The 27,051-nt window shown below is 36.2% G+C and overlaps 1 protein-coding gene across 5 annotated transcripts in view; it reads left to right on the top strand.

Annotated features, from left to right (window-relative positions):
• Positions 1 to 27,051, top strand: part of Not3 (CCR4-associated factor Not3) — a 107,512-nt gene that overhangs the window by 28,688 nt on the left and 51,773 nt on the right. For all 5 annotated transcript variants that reach the window (XM_067765034.1, XM_067765033.1, XM_067765032.1 and 2 more), the window contains 4 exons: positions 7,312 to 7,409; positions 8,405 to 8,539; positions 16,972 to 17,307; positions 19,985 to 20,108. In XM_067765034.1, the coding sequence (XP_067621135.1) occupies positions 7,312 to 7,409; positions 8,405 to 8,539; positions 16,972 to 17,307; positions 19,985 to 20,108 (693 nt within the window). The remainder of the gene's footprint in view (positions 1 to 7,311; positions 7,410 to 8,404; positions 8,540 to 16,971; positions 17,308 to 19,984; positions 20,109 to 27,051) is intronic.

Genomic DNA, 27,051 nt, shown 5'->3' with positions numbered 1-27,051 from the left:
AATTATGAGAAAAACTGATAATATTACTCATTTGTAGCAAGCAATATAACAAAACATAGAAAAACAAACCTATTGCCTATTGCAACCGGTTTTCCAAGCAATAGGCAAAATACTTTTGTCAGCCACTGTATATGTATACTAGACTGGATCGAAAAAAAAAGTTGCTAATGTCCGCCCCTAAATTTAAAGATTATGTTGATCCGATTTTTAAAATTGATATGTCATTATTTTGGCCTTGAGAAGCTTAACAATTCCGTTTAATGTCCTTTTAAGCTATGAAGTCGTTTTCACATGATTAGGTCAGCTAACAAAATCAACTTTTTTTCTGGGTATTGGACAAAACCCACTTTTTCGTAGAGATTGAGGCTTAAGTAAACAAAGTACTATCTCCGTTTTTCGAACTAAGCCTCATAAAAATATATACCGGCTTTCGAAGTTCGAAATTCTACATTTCGAAATTTTATTTTTTTGTTAACGTGTTCAGCAAATTGAAAAAGTAAAAATGTGAGCGTGGTTCGCTCTTTTCCCTTATTTGAAGGGCTGAATTCTTTTTTTTAGAAATTTAGTATAACAACTGTTATACGAGGTGGAAAGTCAGACTCTGACTTCTGAATGCAGTCAGTACAAGTTGATTTTGCCGCATACTGTTATTATTATAAATACGAAACAACAAGTTTGACTCACTTATTTACTTTTACTTTCCCTATTCATGATATTTGGCATATCTTTATTAACTTTTCAATGCAAACCCTGCAAGTTTTCAAAAATATCATGAGTTTCAGGTCTAAGTATAATAAGAATCAGGTAATATAACAGTTGCAATAAATATTGAAAGTGTTATAACTTCTTTGTTTATTATTTTAGTAATATGGTTTCAAAGCAACATTTTATTGAATTTTTAAGTACTTTCGTTTGGTAAGGAAAAAAGCATACATTAGGGGGGGAGGGGGGGTAAAATTTTGTTAGCTGACCTAATCATGTGAAAACGAATTCATAGCTTATACTAGAGGTTTACGCCGATCACTTAATCGGCGGCGGCGGCGTGTGCGGCGCGACGGCGTACGCCGGTGTTCTTACTTTAAAAAGCTTGATTTTTCAATTTAAAAAAATAGTATTTATGAAAGGGTTTGCTTGTATGTATTTAAGGAAATCAACGTGTTGGCCATTTCGGAAAGATCCGAGGTTTTTGCCTCAAGATCTCGCAGACCGTTTTCAGGAGTAGCTCCTTGCGGAGGGATTGTCCCTCGTTCACTTGCTCCAGAGAGGCTTCGAACCTAGCCCCGGTCTTTGGAATTGGTACTGCTGCGTCTGCTGAAAAGAAATAGAGATACATAAAATAGCCACAATTTTGTCTGCATATCCCGTGCAAAGCGTAGTTTCACCTAGGGTTAACTCCTAACAATCGTCGCGAACACAAATTCTTTAAATCATTTGTGGCTCCTTGGCGGCCACGCACAAAGTTGACTTACGGTTGCTATTAATGGTCTATTAATACTCATGAAACTCGTGGCACAGGGCGCCTCCAGTTTTTTCCGCTGTTTTTAAGAGCTACAATTCCCGATGTGCGAACAGTAGCAATCCCGACCACCAGTCGCTACCAGGCCTTCTGACCCTCACACCATATGCCAGCACAGAAGCTATAGGACTGCGACTTCGAAGTCATACCTTCGTCGACGTCATTTTCCTAGAAGCTCTAGGTGTAGCTGCGAAGACTTTCCAACGGATGCTTTTGCCGAGCTACACCAGAGAAACAAATGGAAACGTTAGGGAGCTCGGCCAAGGATGCCGTCATTGCGTAATGGGTGAAAATCGTATAATCCTCGGCGAATCTATATATTTAAAATTTTACAAAGACCCTGGATAAAATTTTTAAAATTGTAGACGTTTGTGTTCACTTCATTGATTTCAATAGTCTTCGTTAAATCAAAACGATATTTTAGAATGAAAGTCAACCGATTTTAAGTTGAATGATGTTTACTGCTGTTTTCCGGCCTAATGATATAAGAGCTCATTATGGATGACCGCGTAGCTTCAGTTTTCAACTAGTTCGACTATCGACTTCGTTAGGGTAGTAGCACACACGGTCATTTTTCCACTGTCTTGGGAAAGCTTTTGCTTCACCACTTTGAGTGTTCTTGCGAAGGACAAAGCCTCACCTGGTAAATATATGAGCCTACGTATTGACATTTGTAAAAGGAGCCGTAACGTGTAGGTGATATTTAAACTTGGTTGATAGGCTATAATCAATGTGATTCTCTCCAAGGGACTAGTTTTGGATAGGGCCGCCAACTTTAGGAAATGTCAAACCGGGAGACTTGTGTGTTGAAGGATGAAGTGTTAAAATTAAAATTAACATTTCAGACGCTATTGTATAGTTGTGGCTATAAACAACAGATGTTTGAATGTAAGCCAAAGTGATTTTTCAAACCCTTCTCATACGTACATATATTCTCAACTTAAGTATGAGGTAAAAAACATTTCAAAGAAGTGTTTATGCCTCTAGAACCTACTAAAGGATTTTGCATCACTGATTTCGCTTATTCTTTCAGCCAATCGCAATATAAAATTTAAAAAAAATGCGGCACTTTTTTGCTTTTTTTAACAACTTGAAAACAATTTGAAACGCCTTGGGTAATTTGTTTTTTTTTTTTTTGGAAAAAATATGCAAAGTGATTATATAAATTTATTATATAACGTTTATTTTAATGTTTTGTTTTAATAACTTGGTGAATTGGGTGATGCAAAGTCCGTGTTATGCTGACATCGAAAACCCCTGTTTTTTTAAATAACTTTTGAACAGTTAGAAAGGGTTAAATTTCGCAATTAGTTTCTTATAACTGGTAGTGATGGGTATCCGTTGATACCACTTTCGACCATATCCGACCAATTTTCGACTTCAACAATAAATGGCCTAAACAGTCTTAAACGAGTAGAAAATATAGTACCGCGCCGGACGCCGCCGCCGCCGCGCCGATATTTTTGACATTCGGCGGCGACGTGCGAAAAACGACCCTAATCGGCGACGGCGTTTATCGGCGGCGTATATCTCTAGCTTATACCCCTATTACGGTGTACAACTCAACTTAGTTGGGTTGTAATTAAAACAACTCAACTTGCAGACAGCTCAACTCCTGTTTGGTATTACGAATTACAACTTACTTCAGTTGAAGTTGAATTGAGTTGCCAACTTCAGAAAGTGATGATTTGACAGATAAATGAACAGCTGATCAATTTGTGGCTGAAATTTTAGCATTTGCAAAAGTGTTTTTGTTATTACGAGATATTATATGATATGAAATCTATTTTATAATGGCAAAAATGTTGGTGATTGACATGTCGCGAATACGGAAAACGGTAATTCTATACGACAGCATGCCACTGCTAATACGCGCCCAAAAATATCGAGAGGGGTGTCAAACGACGCTCCTTGACATCAGTATTAATAGTCCGAAACCGGAAAATAAAAATTTTAACTCGTTCAAAAGATATTAACGAAAAACCGAAAAAAGACCCACGCGTCCCTCCGAAACGGGGGGTGAAATCCATAGTATTTTTACGCAGAACACCTTTCTGCGTTGCGCGCCTTCGGCCGCGCTTATAAAAAATAACCCTGGGCTACGCCATGCCAAGTCCGGGTGTGTGGTATAACCGCGGCTACCGCCACAGTGATGTCCTTCTGCGTTCAGCAATTTTTTCTGTGGGTACAAATTACAACAACCACATGAAAATCGCCAACTTCAACTGCAAATATCTCCGGACAGAGATAAAATTTTTATTTTCCGGTTTCGGATTATTGTTGTCGAGATTTTGGACGCGTATTAGCAGTGTCATGCTGTCGTATAGAATTACCCGGAAAACATTCGCGTGGACATTCCAATCCCTTGGAACTACCTAGCACCAAGTAAGAAATTGCTTAAGTGACAAATGATGAGCTTCAAATGAAGTTATTTTGCAGATTTTATTGGAAGCATTTTGCTCATTACTAAACAAAATTAAGGACCAGTTCCGCATACGCGTTCGAGGGAAGGCTGTACCCCTATTTTAAAATTATGCGCCACACTCAGATTCCTTGATGATGGCAACTATCAAAAATGCTGTGGAAATAATTTTGGTGTTGGACTGGTTTTAGATATTATTGAGGAGCATTTTGTGCGAAGTGGATTAAAACCCAAATAGCAAAAATTGTATTTTACTCTAAAACAGGATTCCCAGGAGTAGTGATTAGTATCAATGGGACTCACGTTCGCATAATTTCACCTATTTTGGCTGCATCCGAACTGCGGCCAGCCTCGTCCAACTTCGGAATGTCGCTCCATAAGTCAAAAACTTATTCAATGTAATCCTTCGTTTAAACGTTGTTTTTTCTATAAATGTATGCAAAATTGTTGATTTTCGTTTGATTAAAAGCGGTTTAACTACCGTCTTAAATTTTTTTTTTTTTTTTTTTTGGTAACGTTTTATGAGCCCGTGCACCATCTAACTCTTAGACGCGTTTCGATCTCCGTTTTAAGGATTCGAAAGCGGAAATTAAAAATTTTATTCCTGTCGAAAAACATTTACATAAGCCCACAAAATGGCCCGAGAGGCTCCGAAATATGAGGCCCGATCCACAGTTTTTTTTTGCACAGAACATCTTTCTGCGTTGACGGCCTTTGGCCGCGATTTGTAAAAATAACCTTGTGTGAGTCCAAAGCCTTTCGGCATTAGTGGGTACAAAAAATCTGGCAAAATACAACAACCACATGAAATTAGATTTTATTAGAAATAAAATTGTTAATTTTTGTTTTCGGATTCTTAAATCGGAAGTCGAAACGTGTCTTTTGATACCAACTTTGAAAATTTTTGTTAAAAATTAGGTGGTGAACCGTCTTGTAAAACGTTACATTTTTCCAAAACAACTGCAAAATTGAATGAGACAACTGCTAGTAATCAGTTGTAAGATTTTGACGTCTTTGACAACTACACCAACTCAAGGTTTTAAACGGTAATGCCACAAAAAGTTGTTAGACTAGACAACTCAACCGACATTTTTTTTGACAGGTTGAGTTGTAATCTGTAATACCAAATTGCGAAATTTCAACCCAACCAGATTTGAGTTGTAAACGGTAATAGGGGCATTAAAAGGACATTAAACGGAACACATTTCCGGCAGGCCAAAATAATGACATATCAATTTTAAAAATCGGACGTCAAATAACCAAGTTACAACGAAAAAACCTTTTCGGCTGTATTTCGAAGGATCAAAAAAAATTTTCCGAAACCCTCTCAACATAATCTTTAAATATAGGGGCGGACATTAGCAACTTTTTTTTTGTATGGGGACCAACCCAGTCTAATGTATTCTTTATACCATTGAACCTACGGAAATAGAATGAATGAATACATGATACGTATTGTGACGATTATTAGCATCACTAAGCTGATACTAGCATCACTAAGCAGATACTAAGCAGCCACTCGTATGTACGTAAACCAATCAATCATCATTTATATACATCCATACAAGGCAACGAAGAGATACTCACAAACACATGTAGTCATCAGCCGAAGTTGGTTCTCACACATGCACACGCATATATGTAGCTCAATTACCAAGCAGGACATACAGCAGAAGGCGAAACGTCTAGACTTCAGTAGAAATATGCGAATGAAGCGACGGAGCGTATAAAAGCAGCGCAAGCTGAGTAGTCAGTAATCAGTTTGATTTAAACACGCTATCAGTTGCGAAGTGAAGTATAATTGTGAAGTATAGTCGTACTACTCCCAAAGTAGTCCAATAAAGGCCATTTTACAATACAGAATATTGGAGTGATTTATTCAACAATTTAGCGATTCGAACGTTAGCAGAAGGTTTCAAATAAGCGGAATTTCTCTAAATTCGTTACAGTGTTTTACAACCACCGTGGTGTGATGGTAGCGTGCTCCGCCTACCACACCGTATGCCCTGGGTTCGCACCCCGGTCAAAGCAACATCAAAATTCTAGAAAATCAGGTTTTTCAATTAGAAGAAAACTTTTCTAAGCGGGGTCGCCCCTCGGCATTGTTTGGCAAGTGCTCCGAGTGTATTTCTGCCATGAAAGCTCTCAGTGAAAACTCATCTGCCTTGCAGATGCCGTTCGGAGTCGGCATAAAACATGTAGGTCCCGTCCGGCCAATTTGTAGGGAAAATCAAGAGGAGCACGACGCAAATTGGAAGATAAGCTCGGCCTTAGATCTCTTCGGCGGTTATCGCGCCTTACATTTATTTTTTATTTATTTTACAACAGCGATCGACGCTACGTAATCTCTTTTGATATGTAATCGAGTGTAACGTAAGGTGTAAATTGTAAGCATAAGCGTATTCTTTGGAAGTGGTATGCTATATGTGGGTTGACAAGCTCAATTCACAGCTTCGGCAACCCGCTTGTCCTAATGGAACTATTAGGGGGTGGGAGGCGGGAGGCGGGATGACCCAGAAGGCACCACATGGTCATATTAAATCGGTTCCAAGAAGGTCGGGCTAGTACGTAAATATTGCTTGTTACCGGTACGTTCTGGATCTATATTCGGCAAAGGACCATGAGCATCTATAACACTCCCCAAACCCTTGGGAGGGTACCTTTATCGCTACAACAACAACATGAGGTTATACAAAGATATATAGAATGTAAGTGCGGGCGTAGTGTGTGGTATTGGTATACTGTACGGAGCACTACTGACTGTAAGCGCAACTGTAATCACTACATTGTGGCGTAATGTGGGAAAAACGTATGAGTTAAATGTGACACCAAATCAAGGCAAGGCAAGAAAAATAAAAGAAAATGAAGATAAAAGGTAAAGAAGGGAAAGGAATGGTAGGGAATGTTATCGAAAAGTTATCGATATATTCTCGAAAAGTTATCGAGTTTATATCGAAAAGCTTTCGATTTTTTATCCACCTTTTAGCAATTTGTTATTGGCATATTATCGATTTGCCATCGAAGGCTCATCGGTTTATTATCAAACAGATACCGTTACAATTAAAAGAAGTCAACACAAATTGCTCAATTTAAGACCCAATGAAAAAAAAAATTTTTTTAATATTGAGAACATTTGAACCTTTGTAAACGGTAAGTTCTCAAATACGGGAGGGATTTGGATTCATGAATTGAATTTCTCTCGATTTCAACAATTATTCATATAAATGAATAGGTATCCATATTTGCGTGTTTTTTAGTTTCTTAAACTATATATATATTTTTTTCCTTTATAGATTTCGTGTTGCAATTTTCTTCTTATGTTTATTTAAACAAACAAAAATAATGCTTGTTCAACAATTGTTTTATTTTACAGGTGAAATAGACAGATGTCTTAAAAAGGTTGCGGAAGGAGTGGAAACATTCGAGGATATATGGAAAAAAGTTCATAATGCTACAAATAGTAATCAGAAGGTATGTAAATACAGTGTTGTGCAATAAAATAACCACACGAAGCATTAAATAGCATTGTCCGTTTATTTTTTTTATTCAAGTTTCGAATGGAACTCCAGGCCAGAACAATAAAAAAAAGCTCGAATCGAACCTTGAATCGTTTATCCACGAGCTCGACAAAACAATTGTTTATTTTTTTATTTGTAGCAATTTTTCGCATAACTTATAAAAGCAATCTATTAAACCCCTTCCATAAAAACTATCATATATATTATTTCTAATTGCTGTGCGAAAAAGGGACCCGTACATAAACCCTTTTTCGCTCTTATTTGGAATCCAAATCTATAAATAAAGTTTTGGTTGTAAAGATGGAGATTCGGGCTATTAGCGAGCTTTGGGCAATTTTGGTCGTAGAGCTTTTGTTTAGCTATATTTTATTAAAATAATTTGTTAAAAATAAACGATAGTGAGCACTTAAATAAATATATTTGTACTATGGCACTATTGTGAATATTTGCACTGCATTACCGGCAGTTGCTATTGTACGCTAGATGACAGCGCAAGCTGTAAGTTTTAATTGATTGGCGGCAGTTGTTATTATACGCTAGATGACAGCGCAAGCTGTAAGTTAATAGAACAGCCGATTTCTGTTGATAAGAGACTTTTATATTGGTTACGCAGGATGCGCACGGGTCAGGCTCGTTTGATCTTACAACTCAATAAATTTTAGAAAAAAAATTAACAGCTGTTTGGAAATTGTTGAGTGGATTTGCAGATGTTTGGCGCATTTACCAGTCAATTTAAAACTTTCGTTGATTTCTACCTCCGCCTAACACACCGAAGCTCCTGGATTCAATTCCCGGGCGAAGCAACATTAAGAATTCAGGAACAAGTTTTTTAAATTAGAACAAAGTTTTTATAAGAAGTACACCTTGTTCCATATACATATGTAGGGCTTGTTGCCAATGCTAGCCATAAACTATTTGTGTGCAAAATTTCATATTAATACATTTTAGGAAAAATATGAAGCAGATCTTAAAAAGGAAATTAAAAAGTTGCAAAGGCTACGCGATCAGATTAAATCATGGATTGCGTCCGGAGAGATCAAAGATAAAAGCCAACTGCTAGAAAATAGGCGTCTCATTGAAACGGTAACTAAAACATTAAACCTAATAAGAGATGTGTTATATATTTCTACTCATTAGACTGGGTCGATTTATTAACCGATATCGCGCCATCGATTTTTCGATAGGATTTGGGCTCAGGAAAAAAAGTTCCACTACGCATACTAGGGCGGGTCGATTTAAAAATCGCTCATTGCTCTGTGAAAATTGTATTCTAGGGATCAAAATAAGAAACTTTGCCGAAGGAACCATACCTCTAAAACGAATTTGGGTCGAACTTTTGGGTAGGGGCAAATTTTGAAAAATCCCACTTTGACCCATTTAGAGTGCTCCAATCGAGTCAAAATGTATGACCGACCCCACTAACTTTGGAGGCCCGACCACCCGATGCCAGTGGCACACCCCCTGGAACCCCCCTGGGGGTTCACCATACAAACATTTCAAAAAATCGCCGGTTTTGCACTTTACATAGAAAAATCAGCTAAATGGCTATGTGGTAATAAGGCCAATTGCATTATGGCCGTTGACCTTATGTCACCACACCATCACATTAATGCATTGTCATCGAGCCTTGATAGGTGTGCAAAGTTGCAATCAAACTTATCGCCATTCAAAGTGGTGATAAGGCCAATTGACCTTATGGCCGTTGACCTTATATCACCACACCATCACATTAATGCATTTTCATCGGTCCTTGATACGTATGCAAAGTTTCAAATTAATCAGACTTCTAGAAACCGGTGAAAATTAAGCTCAAAGATTCCGTTACATAGAGGCCAAGCTAATAAAAGCGTGCTAAAAATTAATTTAACTTAGTAATAGAAAAGAAATTAAAAAGAAATTATTAGAAATTAGGGTTTTTACAACCCTTTTAAAACCAAGGCATCACTGTGATGCATTTGCATGTCGTAAACATAGTTGTATGGGTCTTTTATTCAACCGTTTTAAAAAATGAAGGTATCACTGTGACACAATTGTAGATCGTAAAATTGCTTGTGTTGTTTTTTTTAAGCCACCACAAGACATAACAGGTAGAATTGAAATTACCATTTCATTCCTATTACCTCGTCTTGTAGACCATATATAACGCAACAGTTTTTGTGAATGCATTAAGTCGTTGTGAAGAACTCAAAGTGTGAAGTGCTAATTTCAGATAAAAAAATATTAAAAAAAAAAATAATAAGTGAAGTGACCATTCCAAATCAAAAAGTTTACAATGAATCCACCATCCTCTACACCGCAAGATGAAGCAACTATATCAACAACTATCGAAAACCCAATGAGTCATAACCTCCAGGGGGTTCCAGGGGGTGTGCCACTGGCATCGGTGGGTCGGGCCTCCAAAGTTAGTGGGGGTCGGTCATACATTTGGACTCGATTGGAGCACTCTAAATGGGTCAAAGTGATATCTTTCAAAATTTGCCCCTACCCAAAAGTTCGACCCAAATTGGGGGACATCAGAATTCGTTTTAGAGGTATGGTTCCTTCGGCAAAGTTTCTTATTTTGATCCCTAGAATATGATTTTCATAGAACAATCGGCGATTTTTTTGCCTCCCCACAAATCGACCCGGCCTAACGCATACCCAAAAAAATAATTTTCGAGCCTGTGAAATTTCTTTTTTTTTTACTTTTTTTCGACTTTGATTTTTAAGGCTTTTTTCATGGCCTACTAAAAAAATTTTCATTTGATGGTAAAACGTTGGCGATAACAATTTTTTGAAAAAATATTTTTTTTTTTGTTTTTTTTCAAAAAACTGTTATCCAAAGTATGTTTGAGCTCTAGGCCAATATATACATATGTTTATTAAAATACAGCAAATGTGTTTAAACAATGTATATTTATTTGTCGAATGGTTTGTCTTGCCAATATTTCGACTTCAATCTGAAGTCATCTTCAGGACTGAAAAAAAAACGAAAAACATTTATAGAGACATTGGTACATACATACATAATTATACAATTGTCGCAAGTGCCAACTTACACTTATGACTGCACCTGGTCGACTAACTTTATATTTTATATTTTAACAAACAAGGGTAAAAGAACATTAAAAAACATAAACAATAAAATACAGTAATCGTAAACAAATTTTTATACAAACAACAATACATTAATTCTCCAACCGTAAGCGACGCTCACATCAGCAGCAGGTGAACAATTGTGCAAACGAAGTCACACTCTTATTATAAGCCTTTTTTGTTGTTGTTGATAAGTTCTCTATAGGCGTAGGCGCAATGGTCTGTGTCTGATTTGAAATTTATGCGTTTGTCACTTGGTGTATTTATTGTGTGTAACATTTCAAGTATATAGCGTTTATTGCTGTTTCTCTCATGCTGCATTATTGTTACATTTTCCAAGTCGGGAGAGTGTCCAGTGGTTCTACAGTGCTGAGTTAAAGCTGTCTTATTGTCATTAGGGTTGTCACGATTTTTGATATTTGATTTATGTCCGGAAATCCTCGTCTTCAATTTCGATTTAGTTGTCCCCACATATACTTTGTCGCATACGTGGGACCCGTCGCCATTACAATTAATTTTATATATAACGTCCGATTTATCAAATTTCTCTATTCTGCTTTTCGTATTGCTAAAAATCCTCCGTTGCAACGTATTGTTGTATGTGAAAGCTAATTTAAATTTCTCTCTGTCATATATGTTTGAATATTTTATTCTATTAGACAGACCAGATACAAATGTGGTCGATTTATACATTTTCTTTGTATCATTAGTTGGTTTATTTGTATTTAATTTTACGAAATAATCTCTTATATAGCTCTGTATTATATGTGTTGGAAACTCATTATTCTCTAATATGTTTTTTATTGCTTTTATATTCTCCTCGTGGTAGACTTCATCACTAATGGAGAGAACTCTTCTGACAAAATTCTTGGCTGTGTTGACTATCGTTGCCTTGTCATGATTCGAGTTATAATTGATTAGCCTACCCGATGCAGTGGGCTTCTTGTACCAATCAAATGAAAGTAGGTTATTCCTTCTTATTATTAAGGTATCTAAAAATGACAGCTGTCCATCAGTTTCGACTTCAACAGTAAACTTGATGCTCCTATTGTATCCATTCAAAATATTAAGCATATCTTCCACGGCATCCGTTTTTACGATGGCGAACAAATCGTCCACATATTTCGTTAATAAACGTGGCTTGTGATGTGAATCTTCTTCGAATTTCTGTAACAAGTCTTCCATCACAATATCCGCTATTACAGGAGATGCTGGTGACCCCATAGGCATTCCTGACCGTTGCTCATAAATTTTATTGTTGAAACTAAAATATCTATTATCTCTTATGCAGAACCGAACCATATTCATAAAAAGTTCCTTCGTGAGATTTGTATGGTTATTTATATCATCCCACTTGGAAGCTATAATTTCCAAGGCATGATCTACCGGGATGCTTGGAAATAATGAGACAACATCAAAGGAAACGAGACTCTCGTCGTCAAAGATGTAGGTATCTTTAATTTTGTTCTTAAAGGCGATAGTGTCTTTTACGTTATATTTAGATGTTTTAGTTATATTTTCAAGGACATTGACAACATATTTACATAACTTGTATGATGGGGAATTGACAGACGAACAAATGGGTCTCAATGGTAATCCTTCTTTATGGATTTTAGGTAAGCCATACAGTCTTGGCGCGATGGCCGTTTTGGTTATTAATTGGTATTTCCCTTTCGTATCGATCATTTTATGTTTAAATAGTTTCTCTACAATTTCATTATTTTTTTTTTCTTGAAGCTTATTAGTGGGGTCTCGTTTTAGTACTCTGTAAGTGGAAATGTCGTTAACCATCTGTTGTAACTTCTTTTCATACTCATCCTTATACATTAAAACCGTAACATTGCCTTTATCGGCATTCAGAACAAGTACATTTTTATTGTCTTTTAGGAACTTTTTTGTGGAGTGTAGTGTATCTAATACAAATTTATCTCTCACGCTACTTTTAGGCTTTCTCAGGTGATCCCGTATTAGTGTGGTTAGATTGTTCCTCTCAATTTCTTGCTGCTCTTTATCTTGAATAGTTTGAATGCAATCTTCTCCATCTGCTATCAATTTGAACAGCGGGAACTCAGTGCTAGCTATAGGTAAAGAACAACAGAATACCACGAAATATCATAAACGCAGCAACGGCATATCTAAGAACGGTGGAAAATAAACTCTTAAATCTTATTATACGGATCAAATATGCAATAAGAAAGCAAAAGGAAAGAGAGGTAAGCTCCATATTAAATATAATACACAAAGAATTTGATGCGGAAGATGCCATTGCATTCTTAAAGAGTGAGAAACTATTAACCAATAACTTGACAACAGCATTAGAGAAAACACACACAAACAAATTTGACAGACTTAAAAATATACAAAAACAGTCTTTTAACATTAAAAACGTACCGAAGTGGTTACACAATGCGACAACGATGGAGATACCGACAGACATCCAGTGGCTCCTCTCCTTAGGTCCGAAATTCTCTTTACCTATAGCTAGCACTGAGTTCCCGCTGTTCAAATTGATAGCAGATGGAGAAGATTGCATTCAAACTATTCAAGATAAAGAGCAGCAAGAAATTGAGAGGAACAATCTAACCACACTAATACGGGATCACCTGAGAAAGCCTAAAAGTAGCGTGAGAGATAAATTTGTATTAGATACACTACACTCCACAAAAAAGTTCCTAAAAGACAATAAAAATGTACTTGTTCTGAATGCCGATAAAGGCAATGTTACGGTTTTAATGTATAAGGATGAGTATGAAAAGAAGTTACAACAGATGGTTAACGACATTTCCACTTACAGAGTACTAAAACGAGACCCCACTAATAAGCTTCAAGAAAAAAATAATGAAATTGTAGAGAAACTATTTAAACATAAAATGATCGATACGAAAGGGAAATACCAATTAATAACCAAAACGGCCATCGCGCCAAGACTGTATGGCTTACCTAAAATCCATAAAGAAGGATTACCATTGAGACCCATTTGTTCGTCTGTCAATTCCCCATCATACAAGTTATGTAAATATGTTGTCAATGTCCTTGAAAATATAACTAAAACATCTAAATATAACGTAAAAGACACTATCGCCTTTAAGAACAAAATTAAAGATACCTACATCTTTGACGACGAGAGTCTCGTTTCCTTTGATGTTGTCTCATTATTTCCAAGCATCCCGGTAGATCATGCCTTGGAAATTATAGCTTCCAAGTGGGATGATATAAAGAACCATACAAATCTCACGAAGGAACTTTTTATGAATATGGTTCGGTTCTGCATAAGAGATAATAGATATTTTAGTTTCAACAATAAAATTTATGAGCAACGGTCAGGAATGCCTATGGGGTCACCAGCATCTCCTGTAATAGCGGATATTGTGATGGAAGACTTGTTACAGAAATTCGAAGAAGATTCACATCACAAGCCACGTTTATTAACGAAATATGTGGACGATTTGTTCGCCATCGTAAAAACGGATGCCGTGGAAGATATGCTTAATATTTTGAATGGATACAATAGGAGCATCAAGTTTACTGTTGAAGTCGAAACTGATGGACAGCTGTCATTTTTAGATACCTTAATAATAAGAAGGAATAACCTACTTTCATTTGATTGGTACAAGAAGCCCACTGCATCGGGTAGGCTAATCAATTATAACTCGAATCATGACAAGGCAACGATAGTCAACACAGCCAAGAATTTTGTCAGAAGAGTTCTCTCCATTAGTGATGAAGTCTACCACGAGGAGAATATAAAAGCAATAAAAAACATATTAGAGAATAATGAGTTTCCAACACATATAATACAGAGCTATATAAGAGATTATTTCGTAAAATTAAATACAAATAAACCAACTAATGATACAAAGAAAATGTATAAATCGACCACATTTGTATCTGGTCTGTCTAATAGAATAAAATATTCAAACATATATGACAGAGAGAAATTTAAATTAGCTTTCACATACAACAATACGTTGCAACGGAGGATTTTTAGCAATACGAAAAGCAGAATAGAGAAATTTGATAAATCGGACGTTATATATAAAATTAATTGTAATGGCGACGGGTCCCACGTATGCGACAAAGTATATGTGGGGACAACTAAATCGAAATTGAAGACGAGGATTTCCGGACATAAATCAAATATCAAAAATCGTGACAACCCTAATGACAATAAGACAGCTTTAACTCAGCACTGTAGAACCACTGGACACTCTCCCAACTTGGAAAATGTAACAATAATGCAGCATGAGAGAAACAGCAATAAACGCTATATACTTGAAATGTTACACATAATAAATACACCAAGTGACAAACGCATAAATTTCAAATCAGACACAGACCATTGCGCCTACGCCTATAGAGAACTTATCAACAACAACAAAAAAGGCTTATAATAAGAGTGTGACTTCGTTTGCACAATTGTTCACCTGCTGCTGATGTGAGCGTCGCTTACGGTTGGAGAATTAATGTATTGTTGTTTGTATAAAAATTTGTTTACGATTACTGTATTTTATTGTTTATGTTTTTTAATGTTCTTTTACCCTTGTTTGTTAAAATATAAAATATAAAGTTAGTCGACCAGGTGCAGTCATAAGTGTAAGTTGGCACTTGCGACAATTGTATAATTATGTATGTATGTACCAATGTCTCTATAAATGTTTTTCGTTTTTTTTTCAGTCCTGAAGATGACTTCAGATTGAAGTCGAAATATTGGCAAGACAAACCATTCGACAAATAAATATACATTGTTTAAACACATTTGCTGTATTTTAATAAACATATGTATATATTGGCCTAGAGCTCAAACATACTTTGAATATATTAACTAAAAGGCCGGAATACAAGAAATTAAAAACTGTTATCGGTAACGTTTTTAGCGGACATTTTTGAGTCGGACAGGGTATACATATGAACATTTTTTTAGTAGGTCATGAAAAAAACCCATGATTCAATCACAAGAGGTTTGCTCGACAGACACATTTTTTGACAATTGCAGCCATTTTGCTCCCAAATCGAAATGACATCCGTTAACTGTGTTGTTCCTTTGCGATTTTTTGAAAAATATTAGTAGTAGAAATAGGAAGCAATTAGTTTACCAATCCCCGATAAGTACTTAACTGCATAATTCCTTAGAACATTTATTTTAATTTTATGATGAATTTATTAACTATGCCATGATCTATTAGTGTGGCTGACCATATATTTTTTATAAGCTCGGCTGAAGGCCGCAAACGCAACCCGGGGTCATTTTTCGGTTTTTCGTCAATATCTTTTGAACGAGCTAAAATTTTGATTTCCGCCTTCGAATTATTGTTATCGAGGTCAATACGCGTCTTTTGACATTTCTCTCGATATTTTTGGGCGCGTATTAAAAGTCGAACTTATTTTATATTAGCTCCGTATGTTCGGAACATTCGTCTCCATTTTAGAATTTGGAGAATCGGTTTATATTTGGAATATTATGTATATTCGGAGGTAGTATCAAATGAACGCATTCCGAATATTCTAAATTAACGGTTTATCCGGAACGCTTCCATGAATACTTAACGGAAAAGAGCTTTCCGAATTTTCAGAATAAAAATGTGAATACTCCCTGTGTAGCAGGACCGAACAAAAGCTTAACTCTTCTGTCAAAGTCAAGGTATATATAAAGTTCTAAGAGAATAAGCCATTTTCTTTTATTTTTGTTTTTGTCAGTTCATTGCGGCTGCTGAGTAGGGTATCACCCAATGTCGGCTGCCTGTTCAAAATCATGCTATCTCAAAATATTTTGCAAAATTTTCCCAATTCAGGATTTGTCACAAAACCGCCCTATATTAGAGTTAGATTGAATGAATGCTTTTTTTCAGAATGCTTTTCATTAACTCCCTATTATGAGAAAATGCATTGAACTTATGCTCATGTAGGGAGTTTGGAAACAAATTTTGAGATAGTGCGTTTTTGAATAAAATTCTAACGTACAGCATTCTTCAAACAATTTTTGAAAGAAGGACCAAACCAACATAACACGAAATATTTAGACGAAAATGAATTATTTCCCCAAAAACTTTTGGCATTTACAAATTTATTATCACTACTAATATACTACCAAAGATACTTTTCTACTACAATTTTCACTGAAGGGGATTGAATTATTCCCCGTTTTCCTTACTTCGTAAAAGCAACCCGTCCAGATTTTTCAATTTGGGAGTGTCAAAGATCTGTCATCATTAAAGAACAAACCTCTAGTAATTGAATCATGAAAAAAAACCTTAAAAATCAAAGTCGAAAAAAAGTAAAAAAAAAATTTAATTTCGCAGGCTCGAAAATTATTTTTTTGGGTATGCGTAGTGGAACTTTTTTTCCTGAGCCCAAATCCTATCGAAAAATCGATGGCGCGATATCGCTTAACTTTCGTCCATACAAATCGACCCACCCTAATATTCATGCAATTTTTTTTTTAGCAAATGGAACGTTTCAAAATTGTAGAGCGCGAAACAAAGACGAAAGCATATTCGAAAGAAGGCTTAGGCGCTGCACAAAAAATGGATCCAGCTCAACGTATTAAAGATGAAACACGTAATTGGCTTACATCGTCAATAAGTTCATTACAATTACAAATAGATCAATATGAAAGTGAAATCGAATCGCTATTAGCGGCGAAAAAGAAACGTCTTGATCGAGATAAGCAAGATCGAATGGATGAATTTCGTGTTAAATTGGATCGTAATAAATTCCATGTTATGAAGTTGGAAACTCTGCTGAGATTACTCGATAACGATGGTGTGGAAGCGGAACAGGTAATTGGAAAACTTTAAATTTCAAATAAAGACGTCTTAAATTCGGTTGTAATCGAACACTGTATACCCAGCTGTCAGTTTTAACAACAGCTCATATGTATATCAAACAAGTTAAAGTAAAATATTTATGTTTGATTACAAGTTACTATGTTAGGACATACTTTTACAATAATAAAAGCCATAATACTGTAGACATACCAATGTGTAAAATTTTGAGGGAGTAACTCCATAAACCTGTTTCGAGTGAAGAGGACATCCCTTAAAATCCAAAACTTTTCAAATACTTGATCATTTGGCACTTAACCGTTTAAACGGTTATGACCATCCAACAAGACGCGCCAATTGGTCACACCAAGAGAATTTAAATCCTTTTCCACCTGGACCTTCTATTGGAGTCCGGCCGCCCTCTTCCTCTGCTTCCGTAGGCGAGTTTCGATAAGTTATGATTTTCGTTTGACGTGAGAGGACTTTGTTTTTTAATTGTCTACCTAGTCGAAAGTAGCAGATATTGGCAAGAGTGATTCTTCTGGATTTCAAAGCTGATGTTGTTTGGCTTGCGCTGACTCTTCGCTTGACGACAGCAGGTACTTCGTTTTGTCCCCATTCACCATCAAACCCATCTTTTCCGTTTCATTTTTCCAATTTGGAGTAAACAGAACTTACGGCGCGGGTGTTCAGGACGATAATATTAATGTCGTCAGCATACGCCAGAATAGAGGGCCACTTTGTCTTAAACCTCGTTTATTTTCGAACGGCTCGAAGAGGTCCTTTGCAATTCTGACTTAGCTGATGGTGTTGCTTAACGTAATTTTGCACAGCCGTATGAGTTTTGCGGAGAAACCAAATCCAGACTCCTTTTGTGGTGTCGGTGGCGGCTTTAAAATCGACGAAGAGGTGATGTGTGTCAGTTCTTTTTTCGCGGGTTTTTCCACTATTTGAATAAAATAAATGTAAGGCGCGATAACCTCCGAAGAGATCTAAAGCCGAGCTTCTCTTCCAATTTGCGTCGTGCTCCTATTGATTTTTCCTACAAATCGGCCGGACGGGACCTACATGTTTTATTCCGACTCCGAACGGCATCTGCAAGGCAGATGAGTTTTCACTGAGAGCTTTTCATGGCAGAAATACACCCGGAGCGCTTGCCAAACACTGCCTGGTCTGAAACTGCACTGATATGGTTCAATCAGTCGATTGACACTAGGCTTCAACCTTTCGCACAATATGCTTGACAGGACCTTATATGCGGTATTAAAAAGGCTGATTCCGCGATATTTGGCGCACTTTCCAGTATCCCCATTCTTTTGGAATGGCCAAAAACACTTAGATGCCAACCGTCAGGCATTCACTCCTCCGACCATATTTTGCAAAGAAGCTTATGCATGCGCCTTAGGTAGGTTAGGATAGGTTCAAGTGGCTGCCGTCCACATCGGAGCGGCACACTTAGGCCTTATAAGCCCATTGTGAAACCACACGGATTTGTTCCTACTCTCCTAATTAAAGCACTTCGTTGAGTTTGTGAAGCTAACTAAGCGTCGTGTATTGACCTCAGCAAGATCTACAAGAAACATCTTGCCCATGAAACGTTTCCTTTTTCTACCGAGCGCTGGACATTCGCAAAGTAGATGCCTAACAGTTTCAGCCTCTTCTTCGTTTCCGCAGCTTCTACAATAATCATTAAATGGAGCGCCAATCCTTTCCTCATGCGGTTCAATACAGTCGTGACCAGTGAGAAGACCCACAACTAAGGAAAGATTCCTCTTACGGAGGGTGAGAAGCTTACGCGATCTCTTCTCATTCCATTCCGGCCACGTGAGTTTTGCCGTGTGGCATCCATCATGATGTTTCCACCTAACTCCCGCTTCCATCAGTAGAGCCTCCTTTATCTTGAGCTTGCAGGTAGAGAGCGGCATGCCTAACCTCTTCTAGGATGGCGAAAGTTGAAGGGAGGTACCCTTTCTTGCAAGCTCATCCGCCATCTCATTACTTGAATAGATCCGCAGGCAATCCATCACACCCATGACCTTGTTTTGTTTTAATCTGGTTATTGCTATTCGGGTGGGAGGACCTTAATTCCATCATCATCGATTGCGGGAGCGGGTTCATCATTCCTGGGCGGTACATCGTTGTCTCCCTTTTGGAGAGCAGGGAAGTGTTCTCTCCATAATCTAAGTACTTTCTGCACTTTGGTTACAAGGTCGACATTTTCGTTCTTACAGGAGTTTTTCCGGACTTAAAAACTTTCGTCTGTCGCCGAATTTCAGCGTTATTTCTGGTGCCTAGCAGCTCAAGCTCCTCGCACTCCCGCCTTTCTGCATCTGTGTTTTTCTTCCTGTAAAGGAGTCTCGTTTCCCTTTTCAACACACGCTAACTTCTGATAGCCATTCACCAATGAATGGCCAGAACGATTATTTTGCATGCGGTTTAAACAGCCGGTCGCTTGCGACCAAGTATTCTCTGACTACCCACTGAACATCCGTTTAATGGTGAGCTAATGTGAGAAGGCGACAACCTGGCTAGGCCACTCGGACATAATCGGTTTAGCTGGGGAATTTTATCGGCAGCGTCTGGCCACCAATTTTTAAATACTGCTGGGTATAATTAAATTACTGATTGAAAACAAAAAATATTAAAAAAATGTATAGTATAAATATAACTTGCATTGTACTTAATTAAATAGGTAAATAAAATCAAGGATGATGTCGAATACTATATTGAGTCCTCACAAGAGGCCAATTTCGAAGAGAATGAATTTCTTTATGATGACATTATTGGCTTGGAGGATGTAGAGTTATCTGGTACAGGTGAGTTGTATGCGACTGAGTTTGAGTGTGAATGAATATACATAGTTGTAAAATAACATATGTATGTACCTACATTGTACATGTATATACGGGGTATTCCATCCCATTTCGACCAATTTTGAACCCGACCCTTTTAGAATTGGCTGAAAGTTTTTCTTCTTTTTCTAGCTTACGAAAGACGTTTTTCAGAAGTTTTTCAAATTTTTTCATCCAACTCAAAAACGGTTATGAATTTTAAAAAAAACACCGTTTTTGTTTTCAAAATGCTATAACTTTTTCAAAAATTTACCGTTTGGGATCTTTTTTTTTTAATTTGTTTTTAAATGTACTTTTCGGAAAAAATTCAAAAAAATTTTAAGTTTTTTTTTTTTGTAATTTTTCAGTTTTTCGAGATTTTTCGAATTTCGCCTTTTTTTTCTCATAAAAAACCAATCAATTCTGCAATCATCCCCACTAATCCCGGAGTGGGCCGAGAATTTTTTTTTTTATTTAATTTTATTTTTTATTTTATACATTTAAAAACATATTTAAAAAAAAATGATCCCAACAGGTCAATTTTTGAAAAACTTATAGCATTTTGAAAAAAACACCGTGAGAAAAAAGGGCGAAATTCGAAAAATCTCGAAAAACTGAAAAATTACAAAAAGAAACTTTAAAAATTTTTTTGAATTTTTTCCGAAAAGTACATTTAAAAACAAATTTTTTCAAAAAAAAAAAAAAGATCCCAAACGGTAAATTTTTGAAAAAGTTATAGCATTTTGGAAACAAAAACGGTGTTTTTTAAAAATTCATAACTTTTTTGAGTTGGATGAAAAAATTTGAAAAACTTCTGAAAAACGTCTTTCGTAAGCTAGAAAAAGAAGAAAAACGTTCAGCCAATTCTAAAGGGGTCGGGTTCAAAATTGGTCGAAATGCGATGGAATACCCCATACATATACGAGGATACATAAAATGAATTTTTATGTTTATTAGTATCGTTCATGGCTATTATGTTTCTAAAATACGAATAGTAGTACGCCACTTGCATTAGGCTTTATCTTATATATACATACATATGTACACGCTAGATATGTATACATATATACAGTATTGAATAATTTATACGGAAAACTTGCCGTAAAAATGTATTTCTGGTAAAAGAAATTTTATAGCGCTCAGTTAAGAGTCCCATTCTAGGGTTTCTGATTGGAAGTTTCGCATGTTTATAATGGGTCGGCTTGTTCCATTCAATTCAATTCTGTTTTGAGCTCCCTAGAGGGCAAAAATTATTAGTTTTGCAATGGCGACTTAAATGCCTTTCATCACCAGCAGTGATTTTACAAATTCTCATGCGTGTTTCTGTTATTTTTTTACTATGGCCCGGTTTATCAGTAGTTGGTTAAACTAAGTTTGCTTAAACTCTAGTCAAATTTAAACTCCAGTTAAACTACTGACCAGTTTTTCAGTCACAGTTTAAGGCCGCTTTTGGAGTTGGCTTGTTTGTACGGCAACATTGGTTTTTTATCTATAGATAATTTGTAGATACGACAACAGCTGGATTTTGCTTATTCAACAAACATTTGAAAGGCATTTCTCCAGCGAAATATATGTATATCTAGTTCTGGAGGTGATATCCAAATCATTATCTAGTTATTCTTAAACCAGATAGCTCTCAAGTTGATATCCAACTTCATTCTTTAATCACTATCCAACCTTGAGAAATTTTGTAAATTTTATAGTTCTCGAGTTGATCTCCAACGTCATTAGCATTTTTAAATTATTATTAACCTTTGGGAGATTTTGAGAAAAGTACAGTTCTCAAATGAATATTCAACAGGTTTCTGCAGGTGATATCCTACATTGCATGTCGAGTTGAGTTGAAGTTGAAAAAAAAAATCTTCAAGGTGGTATCACCAAAACTACCAGCTGTTTATTGGGAGAAATAAACACCTGATTGATAGCAGTAATGAAACGTAATTTATCAAAAATAAATCATACATATTTTATTTTCGTGAAAATACTGTAGTATTGGAATCTTACACCTGAGTCCAGCAAAAGAACCACAAGTTGGGAACTATCATTTTACAACATTTTTCGCTTTATAAAAAATTCCCTCTTTTCCTGAGTACACTATGATTCTCAAGTTGAGCCACTGCTTCGAAACAGCTCTTGAGATTTTAGATGTATGCCCAGTTATCAACATGAGCTCTAATGGTAGTCAAGCCCAAATGCTTGTTGGGTATATTCGACGCCATTTCGAACGAACGCAAATCACCGATAGCTTAACTAGAGTTTAACCATCTCAGATCGGCCGCTTAAGCTCAGCTTAAACTCCAGTTAAAGTAGATTGAAAAACTGCAGCTTAAGTTTAAGCGTAGTTTAACTGACAAACTGAGTTGAAGTTGTACTGAAAAACCGGGCCTAAGAGGGGAAGATGCTATTTTCTTTTTGAAACAGTTCGCCATATCTGGTGTCTCACTCATCGAATTATGTTTTTTTTTCTTAAACTTATTACTGAATTCTTCAGCTCTTCTGTGCAAAGTTTAGTTCGAACCTTTTAATTATATGTTATGACCCAATATCCTTTATTATTATTGTGATTTGCTTAACATACTTGTAATGCGTTATTAGAAGCGTCAAAAAGGAGTTTATTTTTAAACGGTTTTATTTAGCTTGAGTTGACAGGCAGGCCGCATACGGCCGCACGGCCGTTGTGAACGAATCTTGTAATTGAAATTTAAGTAACTTCCCGATAAGCTACAAGCTTGAAACTTGGAATATAGTTCAGAACCCGATGACAATGCAATAATAAGAAAAAAAATCGCCATTAGGTGGCGCAAGGATCGAGATATTCGCAAAATTCGCACTTGTGGTCCGATTTGGCGCATATTAGGAACACATAATACATGCAAGAATAGAAATCGACCTGTGAAAAAAATCGCCGCTAGGTGGCGCATGGATCGAGATATTCGCAAAATTTGCATTTGTGGTCCGATTTGGCTCATATTTGGAACACATAATACATGCAAGAATAAAAAGCGACTTATGAAAAAAAATCGCCACTAGGTGGCGCAAGGATCGAGATATTCACAAAAATCGTATTAGTGGTCCGACTTGGCTCATGCTTGGAACACATAATACATACAAGAATAGAAAGCGACCTATCAAAAAAATCGCCGCTAGGTGGCGCAAGGACCGAGATGTTCACAAAAATCGTATTTGTGGTCCGATTTGATTTGGTCCATATTTGGAACACATAATACATACATGAATAGAAAGCGACCTATGATGCCCGATTTGGCTCATATTTGGAACAAATATTGCATACAGTCCAGTAGAAGTGACATCAAAATATTTTGGAGTTGGAGGAGGGACAAGCATACGTGGCGCAGAGTCGAGTAAAGTCTTTGGAAGGATTATGTATTGAGGACTTAGGTTGTAACAAATTGTCAGGAATGAGTCCTTGTAATAATGAGTCACTAAATGAACTAAATAGAATGAGAAATAATAGGCAATTAAATAAAGACTAAAAACTTGAAAATAAAATAATTAAACAAAAATTTTTAAGTTAAACGGTTTTATTGAAAACAATACTTACATGAAATAATAATAATACGAAAAGCTAGAAAATAATTAGGTAGGTCCTAGGTACTAGTCATCACACTCCTTATCAATCTAGGGCGTTGATCAGACAATTAAATAAAATCGTTGGACGCGTCATATTTCTATTGATAGTCATAAGTAAAACCAACTGAACCTTAATCAGGTTATGCTACGCCTCACATTTTTAGAAATTTCACGCGCCCAACGCTTTTATTTAATTGTCTGATCAACGCCCTAGATTGATAAGGAGTGTGATGACTAGTACCTAGGACCTACCTAATTATTTTATAGCCTTTCGTATTATTATTATTTCATGTAAGTATTGTTTTCAATAAAACCGTTTAACTTAAAAATTTTTTTTAAATTTTTTTTATACCATTTAGAGTGCAAAAATATTAACAAGCACGTTTTGTCCCTATTATTTTTACCAAACCAAACTTGGATTCGTTCACTTTTTAGCACATAAAAGGCAAATAAAACAATCTGGCCGTATATAGTTTCTTGCGAAGGAACAACCTTGCATCATTCCAAGAAACATATTGAAGTTCCGCTGATATAATTAATATTTGTCAGTAAATTGTCCCTTTTATTATTTAATTACTGTATATATGTATATCTATATATATATATATATATATATATATATATATATATCTACAAACATGTACATATTTTTATACCTTTCATGAATATGAAATGGTATGTATATTTTGTTGAATACTCGTAGTAATTAGAAAGACGGGCTCAATAGACAGGTTGCGGCTGGGCAGTTTTTGAAAATTTTTTGTACCCCTTATTTCCTAAATAACTTATTAGTTTCTAAACGGTCTCTCAGAGCTGACAAGAAAGTTTTTTTTAGTCATAATACGGGGCACATTTTATAAAAGCCGTCATGTGGACTAAAGTGATATTCTTCAATTCATCAATTGTCGCTTTACTGACATTGCCATAATCAGCAAAGCGTCTCAGTAATGTCTTCTTCCCAACAACTGACACCAATATAAACACCAAAAATTGTATTCGTATTCCAAAAAATAAATAGAAGGTGTAACTAAAAAGGGTTATTCAATGCATGACTTAGCCAACAAAGCCTTTGGGTTATTATTCGCTACCCTATCGTCATATCTGCGTAAAGCTGAAACAGGTCATTATATACCTGGCTGGCAAGGCGCAAATGCGCTGATTCTTTCTTGGATGACAAGAAGTGCTTCGTGTTATCCAAGCCCAACCTTTTTTTGCTTCTTTATTTAATCCAGAGAAGGCAGTTCTCACAGCGCGTTTGTTCAGGCCAATAATATCAATATCCTCTACATACGCCAGTAATTTAATTTTGAATAAAAAAAGGGATTTTTTTTGTAAATTTGAATTGAAAATTCTCCACATTCCGAAATTTCTGTTCAGCTGTGTATAAATTATTTCGGAACTCATCAAACGTTTGTAAAAAGAACAAAATACCTGCAATTTTCATTTTTTGAATTTATTACGAATTTTGACTAACTCCACTATGAATCCATTATCATAATCTAAAATTTTCCTGCATCAGGTTTTTCGGTTCGTGTCATAAGCATGTTAAGGCTCGGTTTTTCAGTACAAGTTCAACTCAATTTGTCAGTTAAACTACGCTTAAACTTATTCTGCAGTTTTTCAGTCCACTTTAACTGAAGTTTAAGCCGAGCTGAAGCGGCCGATCTGGCAGAGTTAAACTCTAGTTAACCTATCGGTTATTTGCGTCCGTTCGAAATGGCGTCGAATATGCCCAACAAGCATTTGGGCTTGAGTACCATTAGAGCTCATGTTGATAACTAGGCATACTTCTAAAATTGTTTTGAAACAGTGGCTCAACTTTAGAATCATAGCGTACTCAGCAAAAGAGATTTTTTTATAAAGCAAAAAATGCTATTAAGTTGAAAAAATTTAATTCCCAACTTGTGGTTCTCTAACTGGACTCAAATGTAAGATTCCATATTACAGTGTTTTCACGAAACTAAAAAGAAATATATATAATTTAAAATATAAATAAATGTAAGCCGCGATTACCTTCGAAGAGATTGTAGGCCGAGCTTCTCTCCCAATTTCCGTCGTGCTCCTTTTAATTTTTTCTACAAAATGGCGGGACGGGACCTACTTGTTTTATTCCTACTCTGAACAACATATGCAAGTCAGATGAGGTTTCACTGAGAGCTTTTGATGGCAGAAATAACTCGGAGTGCTTGCCAAACACTGCCGAGGGGCGACCCCACTTAGAAAAATTTTCTATTATTTGAAAAACCTTGTTTCTAGAATTTTGATATTGCTTTGCCCAGGTCGTGAACCCAGGATCTTCGTTGTGGTAGACGTAGCACGCTACCATCACACCACGGCGGCCACCTATATAATCTATTTTTGATTAATTACGCTTCATTACTGCTATCAACTAGGTGTTTATTTCTCACAATAAACAGCTGTTAGTTTGGTGGTACCACCTTGGAGATTGTTTTCAACTCCACCTCAACTCGATATGTAATGTAGGATATCAACTGTAGAGGTGTGTTGAATATTCATTTGAAAGCTGTACATTTCTCAAAATCTCTCGAAATTAGGATAATAACTGGAAAATATTAATGACGTTGGAGATCAACTCGAAAGCTTTTAATTTTACAAAATTTCTCAAAGGTTGGATAGTGATTGGAGAATGAAGTTGGATATTAACTCGAGAACTATCTGGTTTAAAAATAATTAAATAACGATGTTGGATATCACTTCCGGAACTAGGTACGAGTATATATTTCTTAGGAGAATTGTTTTCCATGTTTGTTGGGTAAACAAAATCCAACTGTTGCCGTATCTACAAATTATCTAGATAATACAAAAAACCAATGTTGCCGCACAAAAAAGTCAACCCAAAAAGGCGGCCTTAAACTGTGACTAAAAAACTGCTCAGTAGTTCAACTGGAGTTTTAATTTGACTAGAGTTTAAGCAAACTTAGTTTAAGCTTAGCTTAACGAACTACTGAAAAACTGGGCTTAATAAAGTTATTTTAAATCTAGTATACTTTCTCACTAAGCGTTGATAATGTGATGTATATTGGAACGATTTCTCGTCACCTTTTGTCAAATTTGGTTTGGAAGCAAACCGGTTTTAGCGTTGCGCCATCATCATTGTAATTTTTTGAAGAACGAGAATGTCATTGATGATGGCGCAACACCGAAACCGGTTTGTCTTCAAACCATATTTGACAAGGGGGATGACGGAAAATCGTTCCGTACATCACATTATCCACCCTGTCGCAAAAACAACAAAACAAATCCAATCCGTTGATAAAAGGCCAATTAATGGTGACTTATAACCATAAAACCATAACCAGATCAAACAGCTGATCGA

Source organism: Eurosta solidaginis, chromosome 2 (assembly GCF_040869045.1).
Source record: "Eurosta solidaginis isolate ZX-2024a chromosome 2, ASM4086904v1, whole genome shotgun sequence".
NCBI lineage: Eukaryota > Metazoa > Arthropoda > Insecta > Diptera > Tephritidae > Eurosta > Eurosta solidaginis.
Note: the sequence above shows the minus strand (reverse complement) of the source record. Positions and strands in the feature narration are given on the sequence as shown.